The sequence below is a fragment of the Bos javanicus genome, chromosome 5 (genome assembly GCF_032452875.1).
Source record: "Bos javanicus breed banteng chromosome 5, ARS-OSU_banteng_1.0, whole genome shotgun sequence".
NCBI classification, from domain to species: Eukaryota; Metazoa; Chordata; class Mammalia; order Artiodactyla; family Bovidae; genus Bos; species Bos javanicus.
The window spans coordinates 68,444,183-68,461,585 of NC_083872.1; the positions used below are offsets into that span (position 1 = coordinate 68,444,183).

The 17,403-nt window shown below is 39.9% G+C and overlaps 1 protein-coding gene across 2 annotated transcripts in view; it reads left to right on the plus strand.

Moving 5' to 3' along the window:
• Window positions 1–17,403, plus strand: part of TXNRD1 (thioredoxin reductase 1) — a 63,017-nt gene that overhangs the window by 29,183 nt on the left and 16,431 nt on the right. For both annotated transcript variants that reach the window (XM_061417141.1, XM_061417139.1), the window contains exons 5-10: window positions 6,188–6,330; window positions 6,718–6,833; window positions 8,232–8,457; window positions 10,117–10,209; window positions 10,786–10,862; window positions 12,313–12,469. In XM_061417141.1, coding sequence (XP_061273125.1) covers window positions 6,188–6,330; window positions 6,718–6,833; window positions 8,232–8,457; window positions 10,117–10,209; window positions 10,786–10,862; window positions 12,313–12,469 — 812 coding nt within the window. The remainder of the gene's footprint in view (window positions 1–6,187; window positions 6,331–6,717; window positions 6,834–8,231; window positions 8,458–10,116; window positions 10,210–10,785; window positions 10,863–12,312; window positions 12,470–17,403) is intronic.

Consider the following 17,403-nt stretch of genomic DNA (forward strand, 5'->3'; position numbering starts at 1 on the left):
GCTTTCTGCCATAAGAGTGGTGTCATCTGCATATCTGAGATTATTGATATTTCTCCCAGCAATCTTGATTCCAGCTTGTGCTTCTTCCAGCCCAGTGTTTCTCATGATGTACTCTGCATATAAGTTAAATAACCAGGGTGACAATATACAGCCTTGATGAACTCCTTTTCCTATTTGGAACCAGTCTGTTGTTCCATGTCCAGTTCTAACTGTTGCTTCCTGGCCTGCATACAGATTTCTCAAGAGGCAGGTCAGATGGTCTGATGTTCCCATCTGTTTCAGAATTTTCCAGAGTTGTGGTCCACAAAATCAAAGCCTTTTTTTGTGTGTCAAAGGCTTTTTAGATACAGTAAAAGTAAAGCAAAGCAAAGTTGCTCAGTCTTGTCTGACTCTTTGCAACCCCATGGACTACAGCACCCCAGGCTTCTCTATCCATGAGATTTTCCAGGCAGGAATACTGGAGTGGGTTGCCATTGCCTTCTCCAGGAGATCTTCCCAACCCAGGGATTGAACCCGGGTCTCCCTCATTGTAGGCAGACACTTTACCGTCTAAGCATGGGAAACGGGGAATAAATGCAGAAAATATCTGAGTCACTCCTAGGTAACAGGCCCCAAGAAGCAGACGTGAGCACTTTCAGCTCCCTTGCATGGCCACCAGGTTAGAATAAGGTTCTTTGCCTAACGTCACAGGGCTAGGAGGATGTGTCTAGCTTCTAGCCCACACTCCTCTAACTAATTGTACTGCCTCCAAGGTAGCTATGGTTTCTAGGAATTTCCAGTCTGTTCCATAAAAAGAGCAACATGAGGCTAGCGCTGTCCTATTTCCTCAACAGTTTCTAGCTAGAAACCACACAACATGCTTGTCCATATTTTCCTGAGAATGTGATTAAAATACCTGCCAGCCTTAGTTTCGGTCCCTTCCTCCTGGACCTTCTTCTTCTAATTTTTCCCTTCAGAGTGTCAGCCAATTGGAGTAGACTCTGCCCGGCACTTTTCTTGGTTCTTTGTTTAATGGGTTGTAGAGAAATATCTATGGATCTTTAGAAATTTGTATGTTTGAACCAATTTATTTCCCTCAAAGAGAAGGGCATGTAACAAGAATACTAATTTGAAAAAGTCTAGAGTTTGATGGAAAATGCATGGTCGTTCCAAGCAAATTTTGATTTATGTGGTAATATAATTTCTATATAGTGTCTTCTTCTTCATAGTGAATGTCAGTGGCCCTTAAATTTCAATAATAGTTCTGGGGAGGTACAACTCATGATCATTAAAATGTTGTTCATTCATGGAAGGTCTCATACTTAAATTGGTATGTAGTTGATGTTAGCTTTAAACTGTCAACTCAAGAAAAATGAAGTAGGTGAAACAGAATAGCTTAGTTTGGTAAGAAAGGTAGGAAAGTACATGTAACAGGTCTTTAGAATCTTTAAGAGATAAGTATAGGCCTCTGCAGAATAAATTTTAATAACAGGGTCAGTAAAGTATAATTCTAATAAGTTCAGTAATCAAATGAGTGATGAAGTATAACTTGGTGAATTGACAGATCTTCTTTCCAGCAAAAGAAAAGTTTATAGTTGTCACGTAACAATAATAAGAACTGGCTTTACTTATTTACATTGACTTTATTTCTAAAGTACATAAGAAACTAATAAATGTACAGAGATGAGGTGATAAAGCAGCCACTACCAGTGTACTGCAGCTCTGCACAGTAAAATCAGCAGGAGCTTTCTGAATTTTAAAACATAAACCAACTCAAAAGTTATCTTACTTGTGTATCTCTACAGAAGTTATTTTATTCAACTAATTTAACAGTTTTAGCTCTTACGTGTTTCTTCCCCTTTTCCAGATTTTAAGATAGAAATATATATCTTTGTATTTTTATACCATCCACCTCTTGTAGATCTATGTCAGGGACAGTAATCCCAAAGTTTCTGATGGGAGATGTGCCCTCTATTTAAATCCCTTCCCTCTTCCTAAGTGGAAGCGTGGTGGCTTCTTTATTGTTGTCTTTCTCATTACTCCTTGTGCCTTCTGAAGCAAACTTTGGCTTCTCTGTGGGGACCAGAGCTGGGTGCTGTGGGAGTGGCTGGCCCGGCCTGCCGGGATCCACCACCCAGGGAGCAGTCATCCCCTCCCTCCTTTTTGTGCTAAAATGTTGGTGGTAAAGGATACAGTGGACTTAGACAAACACTTTATCATTAGATCTTTGAGGAAGAAAGAAACTGGAGGTATATTTTTCAAATGAGAAGCTGCTAGAGGCTGTTGCTCCGTGTTCCCAGGAGATGAGGTGTGAATGCTTATTTTGTGTTTTCAAATAGAAACACATCTAATCTCATGCCCTTGACCAAAGAACAGTGCTTCTGTTTTCTTGGAAGACTGTCTTCTCTGACACTGCAAATAGCTCTGAGCCTGGTGAGGGAGGAAAGGCCCTTTGGACCTGGACCAGGCAGCATAGCTGAATCTGCCTGTAATGGGGTGGGAGGCGGGGAGAGGGGCGTGACTTGTCCAGGACTCAGCCTGCGCTCTGCTCTTCTCCTGAAAGCTCCAAGATGAGACTGTGATAAGAGAAAAATTACATGAGCTCAGTTATGTAAACTGGAGGAATTGGTCCTTTCTGGAAGATTTACTGGCTTCGTATTTTCTTCAGATATATCTGTTCGAATTCCCTTGTGCTCAAGAATTAAATGTACCTTTTAAAAAATTGAGCATTTGTGAAGTTTTAGGATCCCATTGTCCTTAGAGAGAAAGCACAATTATTGGTTTGCAGTTGGGGGCTTGCAGAGTTTCTGGATGCATGTATTCTCCTACCATGCTCAGCTGACGGTTCACGTACAGTGTGTCTGTGCTGCTGTGAGTTACCGTGTAACCCTGGGCAAGTCATCCATCCATCCTTCATTTCCCTGTGTATATACTGGAAGGAATTTGTGCCCCTTCAGGGTATTTGAGGCATAAGTGAGCAGGTGCAATGAAGATGAAAGGATGCTAGTAGCTCTGTTAGTCTGAATACTGTTGTCGAACCTAGGGGTGTATAGTAGTGAGGGGCGGTTCAGGAGCATGAGAGAATTGGCTTAAGACCCAGTTGCCAGGATGGGCATAAGGGCGCACCCAGGTGAAGTACAGTCCTTGCCTAGGTAGCTGGAATCAGCATTGCAGAGGGTCAGCATTAGGTTACCGCTGGTTGACCGGGCCAGTGGAATCGGGAGGCCTGGGGGAGGTGCTGGGCTGTGCCAGTGGGTGGGCTATTTAGGAATGGGGAGTGTCCACGTGGTATATGGGAATGCAGGAAGGTGGGGGATTTGGGGAATTACTGGAAAGCAGGGCAGCCCTAGAGAACTGGGGTTCTGCTCATGTAACCACCCATAGTCCAACAGGAATCCGGTTACCACCAGCAGTATGTAAAGTAGGAATTTGGATTTTGTGAGACTGAAACTCAGTTCTCAGAATGAAATGCAAGACCAGGACCATAGGAGCAGCTAGAGTATCTTGATGCTAAATCCCAAAGTAGTGGGCTGCAGCTTTTTTCGTTTCTTCTGCCTGAGCATAACCACACTAGAGATTGGTGCCTGCCTACTGTACCCGAGGATGAAGGGACTTAGGTAGAGAAAAGGGGTTTGAGGAGTTTGGATATCACATGGGGCCTAACAGTTACAAAGTTTGTCGCTAACAATAGAATTAGTGTTGAATTAGGTCTAATCATGGAATTTCTGTCATTGAAGTAATTTTTTTGTACAGGTACTTAATCCCAACTGTGTCTTCTTTTCGAATATGGTATCTCTTGTAAGATTGGCAGAGCAGAACCCACTTAGTACTTCTACCACTGTAAAATTTCAGAGTGAATTCTGCCTTTGATCTTGTTCCTCCCTGGGCGTGTTATTAGCACGCTGTGCTGGACAGCTCCTACTTGTAAGGAACCAAGGTAGAAGATAGCGTCACAGGACATCCCTGTGTCAGTCAGTTCAGTCTCTCAGACATGTCCGACTATTTGAGACCCCATGGATTGCAGCACGTCAGGCTTCTCTGTCCATCACCAACTCCCGGAGCTTGCTCAGACTCATGGCCATCGAGTTGGCGAGGCCATCCAACCATCTCATCCTCTGTCATCCCCTTCTCCTCCTGCCTTCAGTCTTTCCCAGTATCAGGATCTTTTCCAAGGAGTTAGTTCTTTGCATCAGGTGGCCAAAGTATTGGAGTTTCAGCTTCAGCATCAGTCCTTCCAATGAATATTCAGGATTGATTTCCTTTAGGATTGACTGGTTGGATCTCCTTGCAGTTCAAGGGACACTCAAGAGTCTTCTCCAACACCACAGTTCAAAAGCATCAATTCTTTGGTGCTCAGCCTTCTTTATAGTCCAACTCTCACATCCATACATGACTCCTGGAAAAACCACAGCTTTGACTAGACGGACCTTTGTTGGCAAAGTAATGTCTCTGCTTTTTAATATGCTATCTAGGGTGGGCATGGCTTTTCTTCCAAGGAGCAAGCGTCTTTTAATTTCATGGCTGCAGTCACCATCTGCAGTGATTTTGGAGCCCCCCAAAATAAAGTCTGACACTGTTTCCACTGTTTCCCCATCTATTTGCCATGAAGTGATGGGACCAGATGCCATGATCTTAGTTTTCTGAATGTCGAGCTTTAAGCCAACTTTTTCACTCTCCTCTTTCACTTTCATTAAGAGGCTCTTTAGTTCTTCTTTGCTTTCTGCCATAAGGGTTGTAGCATCTGCATATCTGAGGTTATTGATATTTCTCCTGGCAATCTTGATTCCTAGTTGCATCAGAGTGACAACCAAAACCACTACCAATAAAACCACCACTGATAAAACCACATCTGGGATTTGCTTAAAATATTTTAGTTAAAAAGAAGACATGTTATGTAATGAGATTGGTTAAATGTTGGTAATTGTTAAATATGGATGATTGGCACATGGGAGTGAGTTAATACTATTCTCTTCCATTCCTTTGGGGAAACAGTAAGTCCTGTCTCATATTTCCATGGTGGTGGATGGACATCAGACAGACAGGCTGGTTGAGGCTCTCTGTAACATCTGCTGGGCCCTAGCACCTGGTCCCCCTGGCCTCATGACCACAGTGGCCTCCAGAGTTCCCCCACCCCAGCTGAACTCACATCTGAAGGTTTGCTCCAGTTTTTCCTGACATTTTTTGGTTCTATGAATTGAATCCCTATAATCTGTTCTCTGGGAGACCACAAACCAGTTTTTGTGCTGTCATTCCCACTTCCAGAGGCCGGCTGCTGGTACCCATAGAATTGATTCTAGTACTTCTTGCCTGAACCAAGCTACTTAACCCTGACTCTAGGACTCAGACTGCTCATTTCTGTGTCAGAGGCTTTCAATTTGTGTTGATTCTCTTCTTCCTCCTTCCAAACCACAGCTTGCCCAGAACCTGCCTTCTTCTACCACCAGAGTAGATTTTACCTGTGTCCTATTTTTTCAGTCATTGTTGAAGTTGTTAATGAATGAATGACAGGATTTGTTTTTGTCCATTGAAATTCAGTATTAGTGCCTTTGCTCAAAGAATTAATTTTATGATAGAATTTAAGAATCTTCCTCTTTGGTGAGACAGGAGGTTTGGGAGATAATGAAGCAGACTGTTAAACTTCTGTCTGGACCAGGGATCGGCACACCTCTGTAAAGGGCCACATAGTAAATATTTTAGGCTTTGTGGGCCTTGTGGCCTGTGTCAGAGCTGCTCAGCTATGGAAGTAAATGATTGTGGCTGGATTTTAGTAAAGCTTCATGTATAGAGGGGGTGGTGGCTGAGTTTCACTGCTGGGGCCTTAATTTGCCAGCCTCTGGTCCAGACACTGTTTCCAGCTTATTAGAACTCCAAACCTGGCTACATCAGAGTCCCTTGGAGATGGATATACATTCCAAATCCTAGGTCTTTTACTTACGTACCCAGCAGTCAGTGTTCATAGTCCAAGGTAAAATTCCTGTTTGTTTCTAGATAAAGAAGAAAAAAGTTTGGGTATAGTTATTTTAGTCTTAAAAATTTCCAGGATTTTTATACTAATTAATTGTTTGGTAGTTTTCTAAAGGGAGAAGATACTTGAAAAGGTTGTTTATGTGCTTGAAATGAAGGTCTTGCTGTTTCAAACCAGTTCCTGGGAACTGGTACTTGTCAGGCGGTTGAGAAGCTGAGCATGGTGTCTGTCTTTCTCGTGCAGTTAAACATGACTGGGAGCGAATGACAGAGGCGGTCCAGAACCACATTGGTTCTCTCAACTGGGGCTACCGCGTGGCTCTGCGGGAGAAAAAGGTCACCTATGAGAACGCGTACGGAGAGTTTGTGGGGCCTCACAGGATTAAGGTAAGCGTGTGACTGCCTAAGAAGGGTTTTTTTGGTTTTGTATCTTTAAGCTTTTGTTGGGGGAGAAAAAGTGAAGGTGATTATCCTAATAAAAACATTAGTGACCCAGACCGTCCAGTTGGGTGATTTTGTGGTCACTTCTTACAGGCTTTCTCTTGTGGTGTAGTGAAGAAGAAGAGGACTGGGTTTGGGGCCAGATTAGCAGGATTTGAATCTTGGCTCTATGTCTGCTTCCTAGCATTGTGCCCTTGAGCAACCTCTCACTGCATTAGCAAATTGTTAGGAAGATCAAATTGGTCACTGTAGTTAACAGCCTTTTGAATTACAATGTTGACAATTCTAAAGGATAATAAATTATTAAAAATTGATATATTGGTTCCTTTGTAGGCAACAAATAACAAAGGCAAAGAGAAGATATACTCAGCAGAGAGATTTCTCATTGCCACTGGTGAAAGGCCGCGTTATTTGGGTATCCCCGGTGACAAAGAATACTGTATCAGCAGGTAAGGACAAATTGGGGGAGAAAAGAGGATTTCTGCTTTTTCTGTTTTCTTCAAATCCTTTTAATCCTTTTCCTAGAACTTAAGTTTTTCACGACATTTTTGCCCAAAGGAACAGGGAATTAGGGAAAAGAGGAAAAAACTTTAAACCAGAGAACATTAAAAAAATTCAGGATTATAAACATTGGTCATTTTATCACCCAGAGTTAACATTTCTACTCATATGTAGGTTATGCTTGCAATATTTGTATTTGAAATTTATATGTATGTGAGTATGTCTTATAAATGTATACTATGTAAAACCCAGATGGATATTTACAGATACTTTGGAAAATAATTGATACATATGTCTGTACTTTTTTTTTTTTCCTTGCAAAATTAGGATTACATTTCCTTGCAAAATGTAGATACTATACAATTTAGAGGATAACAGGCCATTTAGGTTTCTCAACCCTAGTTTTTCCTTACTCTTTGCCATTTGAATGGGTGCAGCGTCAGTGCAGAGGGACCCTCTGAAATCATTGAGTCAGGCAAGGTTTTGCTGTGCGGCTTATTTTTGCCCATCAAGTGGAAATACTGGTGACATTATTGTTCAGTAGTTTTGAATTATGATGTTATTAAGATAAATTGTTGATAAATATGTCTCCTTGGATGCTCTTTTCCCAGGAGTTTCTTATTTTCTGATCATGTTATTACTATTTATTTTTAGGCTTTTTTCCTTTGTAATATGAGTTTATCCTGTGAACCTTTGCCCGGGAGTAGCTCAGTTGGCATCTCTTGTTTTCACTGTCTTAGATGAACTCCCTTGTCATATTTTTAAAAATTCGTCTACCAATAATACTTTTAGGATCTCTTATGTCTGGTGTCCTCCTCACTCTGCTAGAAGATTTTGTCAGGCTTTACTTTGAATGGTTTTTATATTACAAAACCCACACGTTGACAGCTTTTCTCCACCTCTCTCCCCACCGTTGGTGATTGGTGTGGTGGTTGAGGAAAAGTAACACAGGTTTTCCACCTCAGAGAGAGCTGGAGTGGTGGGTTGAGGGTGGGGTTTGGGTTTGCACATGTGCGATTTTAAACACATAAGTGGAGAATTACTCCAAATAGTACAAAATAAGCTTGTTTGGGAGTTGGACTAGTGTCAGAGTTGCTATGGTTTGCTGTGCTCACCCATGGAAGCTCGAGCTGCTCCCACAGCAGTTGAGTGGTGAGAAAGGAGAGTGTCTGAGACCTTGTAAAAATTCCTCAAATATTATGTGTGTAGCTAATCAGGATGGTTTTAGTCCTAAAAATGTCTTGTTCTTAAGAAAGTAAAAATACCTACTTTAATTTGGGTCATTATACACATAGGGACATTTTTCTGTTCTTTTCTTCCTTTAAAAAAAACTTTTTTTTTTCCAGTGATGATCTTTTCTCTCTACCTTATTGCCCGGGTAAGACCCTGGTGGTTGGAGCATCCTATGTTGCTTTGGAATGTGCTGGATTTCTTGCTGGTATTGGTTTAGACGTCACTGTTATGGTACGATCCATTCTCCTAAGAGGATTTGACCAGGACATGGCCAACAAAATTGGTGAACATATGCAAGAACATGGTATCAAGTTCATAAGACAGTTTGTACCAATAAAAGTAAGTGGGGTTGCCTGGAGGTTTGTTGATTCTATACTCAGATTAAAAGGTGAGAGAGTTGGGGTGGGTGAGGGAAGAAGCCTCCTTTCAGCATTATGAACCATTGGGGATATTGTCATTCCTCAATTGTGTGATTTAGGTATATATACTATTTCTACCTAAATAGGTCCTACCACCTAAATAGCTTTGTTCTTATTTGCAGATTAATGATTTCCTTCCCCTTTCAACTTTACCATCTTTTATTCTCTTCTGTTGAAATGCTTTGCTTTATGTGTTCCATTATTTTATTATCTTTGACCTGTTATATTAATACTTGCTCTTTTCCTACACATCAGTGATTTAAATAAGAGTTTAAGACTAGACTGATTTTTTTTCTTTCTTTCAAAGACGTTTCTCCTTAGTATACAGTATAGTCCACAGATGTACTGTATTATTCTTGCTTCCCTGGAAATGATTATCGAATTTTGTTATGTTGGCTGGCCTTGTTTTGCTTATTTAATCTTCTTTTCAGTTCTTTTGAAAGTGCTGAATAATATGCCAAATTCGGTACTTGTTAACCACAAATGTTCTGATACACAAGAGTGACAGAATCGATCACTTGACATATCTCTAACAGATTCCTGTAGGGCAAGTAAGGATGACCTGATATTGTTTAAATTAAGGAGTTTTATTGTAATATTGTTTAAGGAATTTTAGCTGTTATTTTTAAAATTGCTTAATGGGCTAGTAATTTGGGGTTTTTTTGTGGGAGCATGAATCTCTTGATGCTGGTAAATAACAGTATAAGTGTGGGGATTAGAAAGACCCGAGTTCAAATCCTGTTCTGCCAGTTTCTTGCCATGTGACTCTGGGAGAATGACTGCTCCAAGCCTCACTTTCTTTTGTGAAATGATAATTGATAACATCCATCTCACGGTTCTCATGAGAATTCTACTAGCATTAGGACTGTGATTAGAAGAAACAGCTGTGTATATATGCTGTACTGATAAAAAGTAGCATCTTCCTTTCTAATCTCTGAACATTTTGGATGTCGTGCGCCCTTTGGGAACATGGTGGACTGTCCCTACTGAAATAAGTCTGTGTCTGTGTACATAACATTCTGCTCAGTTTACCAGGGTGATTTAAAGATTGTGGGCTTTCCTGGTGGCTCAGACAGTAAAGAATCTTCCTGCAAGGCAAGAGACCCAGGTTCAATCCCTGGGTCAGGAAGATCCCCTGGAGAAGAGAATGTCTTTCCACTCCAGTATTCTTTCCTGGAGAATTCCATGGACAGGGAAGCCTAGTAGCTACAGTCCATGGGGTTGCAGAGAGTTGGACACGACTAAGCAACCAACTTTTTAAATTTTTTTCTCAGAGATTGTAGTGTGCTTTCTCTGGCTTTTTTCTTTGCTGATTTGTCTCTGAATTTTATTCTATTTGAGAATTATTTGAAGGAAAGCCCCTCTAACAAACAGTAAGCAATGAGAAAGAAGGGAATAAATAAAAGAATCTCATGTCGTCCTAAAGATGTTGATGTGAGGGAGATGGGACATAAAAGACCTTACAAGCCAGATGTTGTATTTTAACTTTGGGTTAACCAGATAGGAGAGGACATAATTATCCACCTTGATATTGACATGTGTCTTTATTGTGGAGTAAAACCTTGTATCGCTTTCATAGGTTGAACAAATTGAAGCAGGGACACCAGGCCGACTGAGAGTGATAGCTAAGTCCACCGACAGTGACCAAACCATCGAAGGAGAGTATAATACGGTAAGGAATGGACCTTGGTCATACTTCATTAGAAAGCAAATCACATGCTTATGCTGTATTTGCTGGGTTGCTGTTTCTAAACTGCTGGTTCTGTTCCTATTCTAAGACACCTTTATTACTTACGATATTATAATTTGTTTTGGTACAGGGATGGATTTAAATTTTTTCTACTGTAACTTAAATATTATTTATGAAATGGTTATTGAAAAGTATTAGCGTGTTAAAATGAGCTAGAATTTCTCTGTCTCATATTCTTGTATTTCCCCAGCCCACCACTTTAAAAAAAACAAACTTCAGTGGTAGGCTATGCTTTGTCTCTATACTTGGCTAAATTTACTAAGGAATTGTTAATTCCCTTTTTCTTAAGAAATGTGTACAGCTTCTTACTATATCATGTTTAGAAGATTTAATTTAAATGATTTTGATTTGTTTAAACTCTTGGCATTGTTTTCTTAATAGAATATTTCTTTCCAGGTCTGGAACATGAATCAGATTGGCTTAATGGAAAAAAATCTGATGAAATAACTCATGCACAGCCTTTTTATTAACAGTCACTATATGTTAATGATTTTTCAGGTATTGCTGGCAATAGGAAGAGATGCTTGCACGAGAAAAATTGGCTTAGAAAACGTGGGGGTAAAGATAAATGAAAAGTAAGAAAAGAATTTTTATTATGTTTTATTAAATACTATTTCAGTGATTTATAAGGTTCCTTAGTAGTGAAGTTTTAGGTGTTTGCTTGGTTTCTCTTTCGTTTGGCCATGCAGCACGTGGGATCTTAATTCCCTGACCAGGGATGGAACCCTGGCTCCCTGAAGTGGAAGCATGGCGTCTTAACCACCGGACCGCCAGAGAAGTCCTTGGAGTTTTAGATTTTTAAAGTTAATTTTTACCACAGTTGGAGCATTCCCTTTTTAAGCTTAGAGGACTCTTCATTCAGTGCTTATCACCGTCTTTCCTGTTTGTCTTCTTTTTCCCCCCCTTTTTCGAAATCTAAATGAAAGATGCACTGGCTTTAATTTTGTTTCTTTAATGTGTATATGTACAGTAAAAGATCCAACTCCTCACTGAATTGCAGTTACATGCTTTAAAAGCTTCATTGAATATGCAGATTTGAACCAGATTTAAAGCTACCAAGTCTTAGAATCACTAGAGTAGTCACTACGTTTCTAGTGACAGCTGCAAATACGAAAACTTTGCTGTTTTATTAGCTAAAATCCTTTGCACTGTACCACTGCTCTGGATAATTGAGACTCTGTTTTCTGCTTCTGGAAGGGGCATGGGATATTTTCCCAGTATCACCTTTCCTACATCCATTTGAAAACAAGTGCTGTGAAAGGCTAGGTGCCTTGGAAATTGAAAATAGAGAGTCCCCACTACCCCCCCCACCTCCCTTCCTTCTTACAGGAGGAACATTTATTCAGAAGAGATTTCTTAATCTTAATATTTGGATTTTTGTTTTATTCTTTTCCCCCTTGGGTTGGAGAGACAAGGGAGTTAAGGAGGTCTGATAAGATTTAGCGGACCAAGTGTTCCACCGTCTTGAAAACCTACTTGCCTGTGTGCACCGGGACCAAGGTTTAGATTTTATTTAATATTAATAGCTCACACTTATTCTGTACTTACCAGGGTCCATGGACTGCTGTGTAAATGTTTTGTACACATTTCTTATTCAGTTCTCACAACCCCTCTAGGTAGATGATGATATTTTTTTCTTCTGTTATTCCCATTATCATCATCCCCATTTATAGGTGGGAAAATGAGGTTTAGAGATGTTAAATAGCCCTCCCAAGATCACAGAGGTAATAACTAACAGACCTAGTTACTGCAGTTCAGAATCCTCCTTTGTTCTTAACCACTGTGTTCTACTTTTCCCATTCCACGGTTTCTTAATAATTTTCTTATTCCTTTGATTTTCAAAATAGCTAGAATGTCTAAGCTTTTGGCTCCTCTGAGCTTTGTTGTTGTTGTTTTGGTAATACATTAGAACATCACCCTCAGCCAGACTCCCAATTTTGGGTTTCTTTGGGAGAAAGGGGATTTTGTTGGACTTATTAATTAACAGTGGTAATGGATAGTGCTTTTAACTGAATGAATTTGCAGGACTGGAAAAATACCTGTCACAGAGGAAGAGCAAACCAACGTGCCTTACATCTATGCCATCGGTGATATATTGGAAGGGAAGCTGGAGCTCACCCCCGTGGCCATCCAGGCAGGAAGGCTGCTGGCTCAGAGGCTGTATGGTGGCTCCACTGTTAAGGTGAGTGCTGGGGCTGTCAACACTGAGATGCTATTCGCAGTGGTCCTCCTGGTGCTCTGGGTAAGCTGCTGGTGAAGTTTTCCAGGTCTTGAATAATTTAGTTATTTTGATGATGGCATTCCCATATGTGCTTTAGTAACTATTCTAGGCAAGACATTGTTACGACCTCTCTACCTTTGTGATTTATTATGGACATTGTCACTCTCAGAATCAAACGAGGAGTAAAATGAGCTTGAGTAAATCACGTTTCAGCCCTGTTAGGTTCTGTAAATTCCTAATAATTGCATCTTACATCCATTCATTATTACCAATTGGTGTATAATGTTCTAAATCTGTTTATGGCACCTGACTAGGCTATAAAAGGATTTGAGAATGTAAGTAAATAATATCAGTCTTCAGAGCTGTTTGAAGTGATATTCAGGCTTTATTCCCCCATCCTTTATAAAAATAGATCTCCTGCTCTTGGAATGTTGAATGTGTTATATGAATGTTCTAAAGTGATTTTAAAAGTCAGTGGAGGAAATTAAAACTCTTATTTGTATCTTATGAGACTAGATGTCAGGAAAAGAATAAATATGCTCAATTAATTTTTTAAGACATTCTTCAAAGACAAGTTTTAACTTCACAGCAAAATCGAGAGGAAGTTTGGTGGCTCAGCGGTAAAGAATCTTTCTGCAATATAGGAGACGTGGGCTCAGTTCCTGGGTTGAGAAGGTCTCCTGGAGAAGGAAATGGCAACCCAACTCCAGTATTCTTGCCTGGAGAATCCCATGCACAGAGGAGCCTGGTGGGCTGCAGTCTATGGGGTGGGAAGAGTTGGACACAACTGAGTAACTCAACCACCACCACCATAGAGATTTTCTATATATCCCCTGCCCCTAATTATTATCAATGTTCCCTTCCTAATTATTTTTTTAAAAGGATTCTGGAAATTATTTTTTAAAAAAGGATGGTAAAGAATTTAGTCACTCTCCATTTTCCTTGTGCATAAATCATCATAGGTTGATTTAGTTAGGTTATAGCAATGGAGCCTCAAAAATACTGCTAATAAAATTTGTGACAAGCATTTTGAATGTGTATGGGGTTAGTTTGGATTGTAGTATAATAAATCTTAATATTTTGAGATTAACAGGATTGAAAAGAGTTTTTAATACAAGGTTGTCTGATCATGCAGGGAATAGTAGTTGGTTCATAGTCCATGGGGTCGCAAAGAGTCGGACACAACCGAGCGACTTCACTTTCACTTTTCACTTTCATGCATTGGAGAAGGAAATGGCAACCCACTCCAGTGTTCTTGTCTGGAGAATCCCAGGGACGGGGAGCCTGGTGGGCTGCCGTCTATGGGGTCGCACAGAGTCAGACATGACTGGAGCAACTTAGCAGCAGCAGCATATTACTATTTGGAATAAACTTAACTGCCTCTTTAAATGAATTATGTCTTTTATACTTTTGGAGTTTTTGAGTTTATGGTAAATCAAGAAAAGGTAATTCAGAAATATAATGAGGTGCATTTAATTTCTTTTTTTGGACCTTTTTATCTTTTTGATTTCCTAAAGTGAAAAGGAAAAAAATTTTATACCAATAATAATCAGAGGGAAAATATGCAAAAAATTGCTAGTAAATAAATGTGGAATTACTGTAGCACCAATTTTCTTAAAAATCCAGTGAATCCACCTACTTTGGACATAAACTTCTTTGTGTGAGCAGAGTACTATATTCTAGCATCTCCCAGGTAGAGCTGATTCTTTCTTAAAGTGCCTTCAGCTTTTATCAGCCTCTCTTTTTTTCTTGTCCCTTTTTCATGCCCTGTTTTTTAGTCTAACTAATAGGACAAGTACTTTACTGAACAGGAAAATAAACAAGTGTTGCTAAGTCCCTGAGTTTGAAATCTCATCAGTCTGTCAAGGATAGTAAACAAAACTGCAATACTAATAGATACCTAGGTTAATTGTATTTGGGGAAATTACACATTGTTTTAAGAACTGTGTAATCCTTTTAATTTTGTCCCATGTGCATTAATATATCATTCCCATATATCTGAGAACATTAATGGATCCACATCCACCTGCCTGCCTTCTGCAGGAGCAGCTAGCTGTCTGTTGAAAACTTCAGCTTAACATAAACACCTGCCTAAATTAAATCTGTTGTGGGATTTTAAGAGAACCCAAATTGAATAATGGGTATTTGTGTCTTCCTCCAAAATTGATAACATGTATTCATTGCCCTATAAGAGTGTTTGGAGAAAAGAGGACAGAGAGCAGCTGTGTTTGTCCATGCCTGGCACTGTGCTCAATGCCGTGTACGCACGCACCTCATTCCACTACAGAGCAGCTATAGAGACTGATGACACGTTACAGGGAATTAGGTAACTGTCCAAGGTCACAATGCTTGGAGGCAGCCAAGGCAAAAATCTAGTCCATATCTGATTTGTAGGTACTGCTGTGTTAACCGTGAAAATGCATCTCGTAAAGACACCTGAAATGGTAAAGAATCTACCTGCAGTACGGGAAACCAGGGTTCGATCCTTGGGTTGGGAAGATTCCCTGAAGAAGGGAATGGCAACCCACTGTTGTATTCTTGCCTGGAGAAGTCTATAGACAGAGGATCCTGGCAGGCTACAGTCCATGGGGTTGTAAAGAGTTGGACACGACTAAGCAACTAATGGAGAAGGCAATGGCACCCCACTCCAGTACTTTTGCCTGGAAGGTCCCGTGGACAGAGGAGCCTGGTAGGCTGCAGTCCATGGGGTCGCTAGAGTCGAACACGACTGAGCGACTTCACTTTCACTTTTCACTTTCATGCATTGGAGAAAGAAATGGCAACCCACTCCAGTGTCCTTGCCTGGAGAATCCCAGGGACGTGGAAGCCTGGTGGGCTGCCGTCTATGTGGTCGCACAGAGTTGGACATGACTGAAGCGACTTAGCAGCAGCAGCAGCAGCAGCAAGCAACTAACACAAAGACATGAGGAAGATTTGGGAAGTATCGATTATAAAAGGTGATGAGGGTAGAAAAGATGTCTCAAGACTCTAAAGACTACCACTTGTAGTAGTTTAGTACAAGAGGTGCTTGTACTAAATGAAGTGGAAAGTATATTGAAAAAATTTAAATGAATCTTTTTAACAGTAGATTAAAGTCATTTTCAAAGCTGCTAAACATATTTGCCCTTAAATATTCTGTTATTTTTGGGAACATGAGGAAGGAGAAAAATATTTTTATCATTTCAAAAACAGAGAACAGATCATAAAGGTGACCCAACCTGTAGGTGATGGACATTCTAGTAAGCTCTTTAAAAAGCCAGATGATAAGACACATGTACCAGCTTTAAAAGATTGTAATGGGAACTTATTTGAAAAGACCCTGATGCTGGGAAAGATTGGAGGCGGGAGGAGAAGGGGACGACAGAGGATGAGATGGTTGGATGGCATCACCGACTCAATGGACATGGGTTTGGGTAGACTCCAGGAGTTGGTTATGGACAGGGAGGCCCAAAGAATTGGACACGACTGAGCAACTGAACTGAACTGAATGGGCACTCCAGCTGTTTTCTCCAAGGAGCAATAGATTTCTTGGATTTTAGAATTGCTCAAACACTTGAAATAATTTTATTATTACTTAAAATGTTGCTTGGTAAGCTCAGTTTTACAGTAAATATAAAAATATTTTTTGTCAGAACTGTAGAGAAACCACAGTACACATCTCTGCAATTTGAGGATGGAGTGTGTTCTGAAAGTTTATTAGCTTGATTAGTCAAATAGAAGTATTGAGAAAAAGGACTACATTTCTCAGGTTAGGCCACAATAGTCAGTTAAGCCAATTGGAAACAGTTTTGGGACCAAGGAGAAAAAATATCTTTAATTTGGATCCAGGTTTCCATCTGATACATTATTTTCTGCCATCATTTAATTTAATGCACATCTGCTTAAGGTGAATTCCTTGTGGGGTTTTTGGTTCGTGTTTTAGTTTATTATGTCTTCACTTTATACTTTTTGGAAGATATTTTTGCTGAATAGAGAATTCTAGACTTACAGTGTTTATTTAAGTATTTTAATAATTTGCCCATTGTCTTCTGGTTGCATAGGAGAATATGCTATCATTTTTATCTTTGCTCCTCTTAAGATTTTCCCTTTCACTGTTTCTTAGCAATTTGATTATTGCATGCTTTGCCATGCTTTTCTTTATAATTCTGCTTATGGTATATCAAGATTTGGAGATTTATCTGTTCATAGTTTTTATCAAATTTGGAATTTTTTTTAGCTATTCAGTTAAGTTTTTGCTTTCCTCCTCTTTTGTCCCCTCTCCAAGCCTCAAATTAATGACTGGTGATTCACTTGCTATTATCCCATGGGTCTCTGATGCTCTGTTTATGTTTTTCCCCCTGTTTCTGTGCTTTTCTCAGAGAGCCTATTGCAATGTCTTCAAGTCCACTGATCTTTTCTTTTGTAGTCTTGGGATGTAAATCCCATTCTGTGTAATTTGCACTTCAAATAGTTTCATCTCTACAAGTTACATTTTCCTTTTCTGTCCTCAGCAGACTGCATTTTTATCTACCTTCTTGAGCCTACAGAACACGTTTTTAATAGCTCTTTTAATGTCCTCTGCTAATCGCATCATCTCTTTCGCAGTGTCTATTTCTATTGATTAGTTTTATTCTTGATATTAGTTTGGAAGGATAAAGACTTTGTGCCGTTTACACTGTTGGGTGCTGGGTTTTGTTGCATTCCTTTATATAGTGTTGGAGTTTGTTTTGGTGGCCCGTTAAGTTACACAGGAGTCAGTTTATCCTTGTGTAACCTGCTTTTCAGCTTTTTTTGGGTGTGTCAACAGTAATGTTTCATTTAGGCCTAATTTAGTTCTACTCAATGGAGGCCCTTCCAAGGAGTCTGTCCCATTCCTCCTACTGTGAACTCTTTCCCTACTCGGGCTTGTAAGAGTA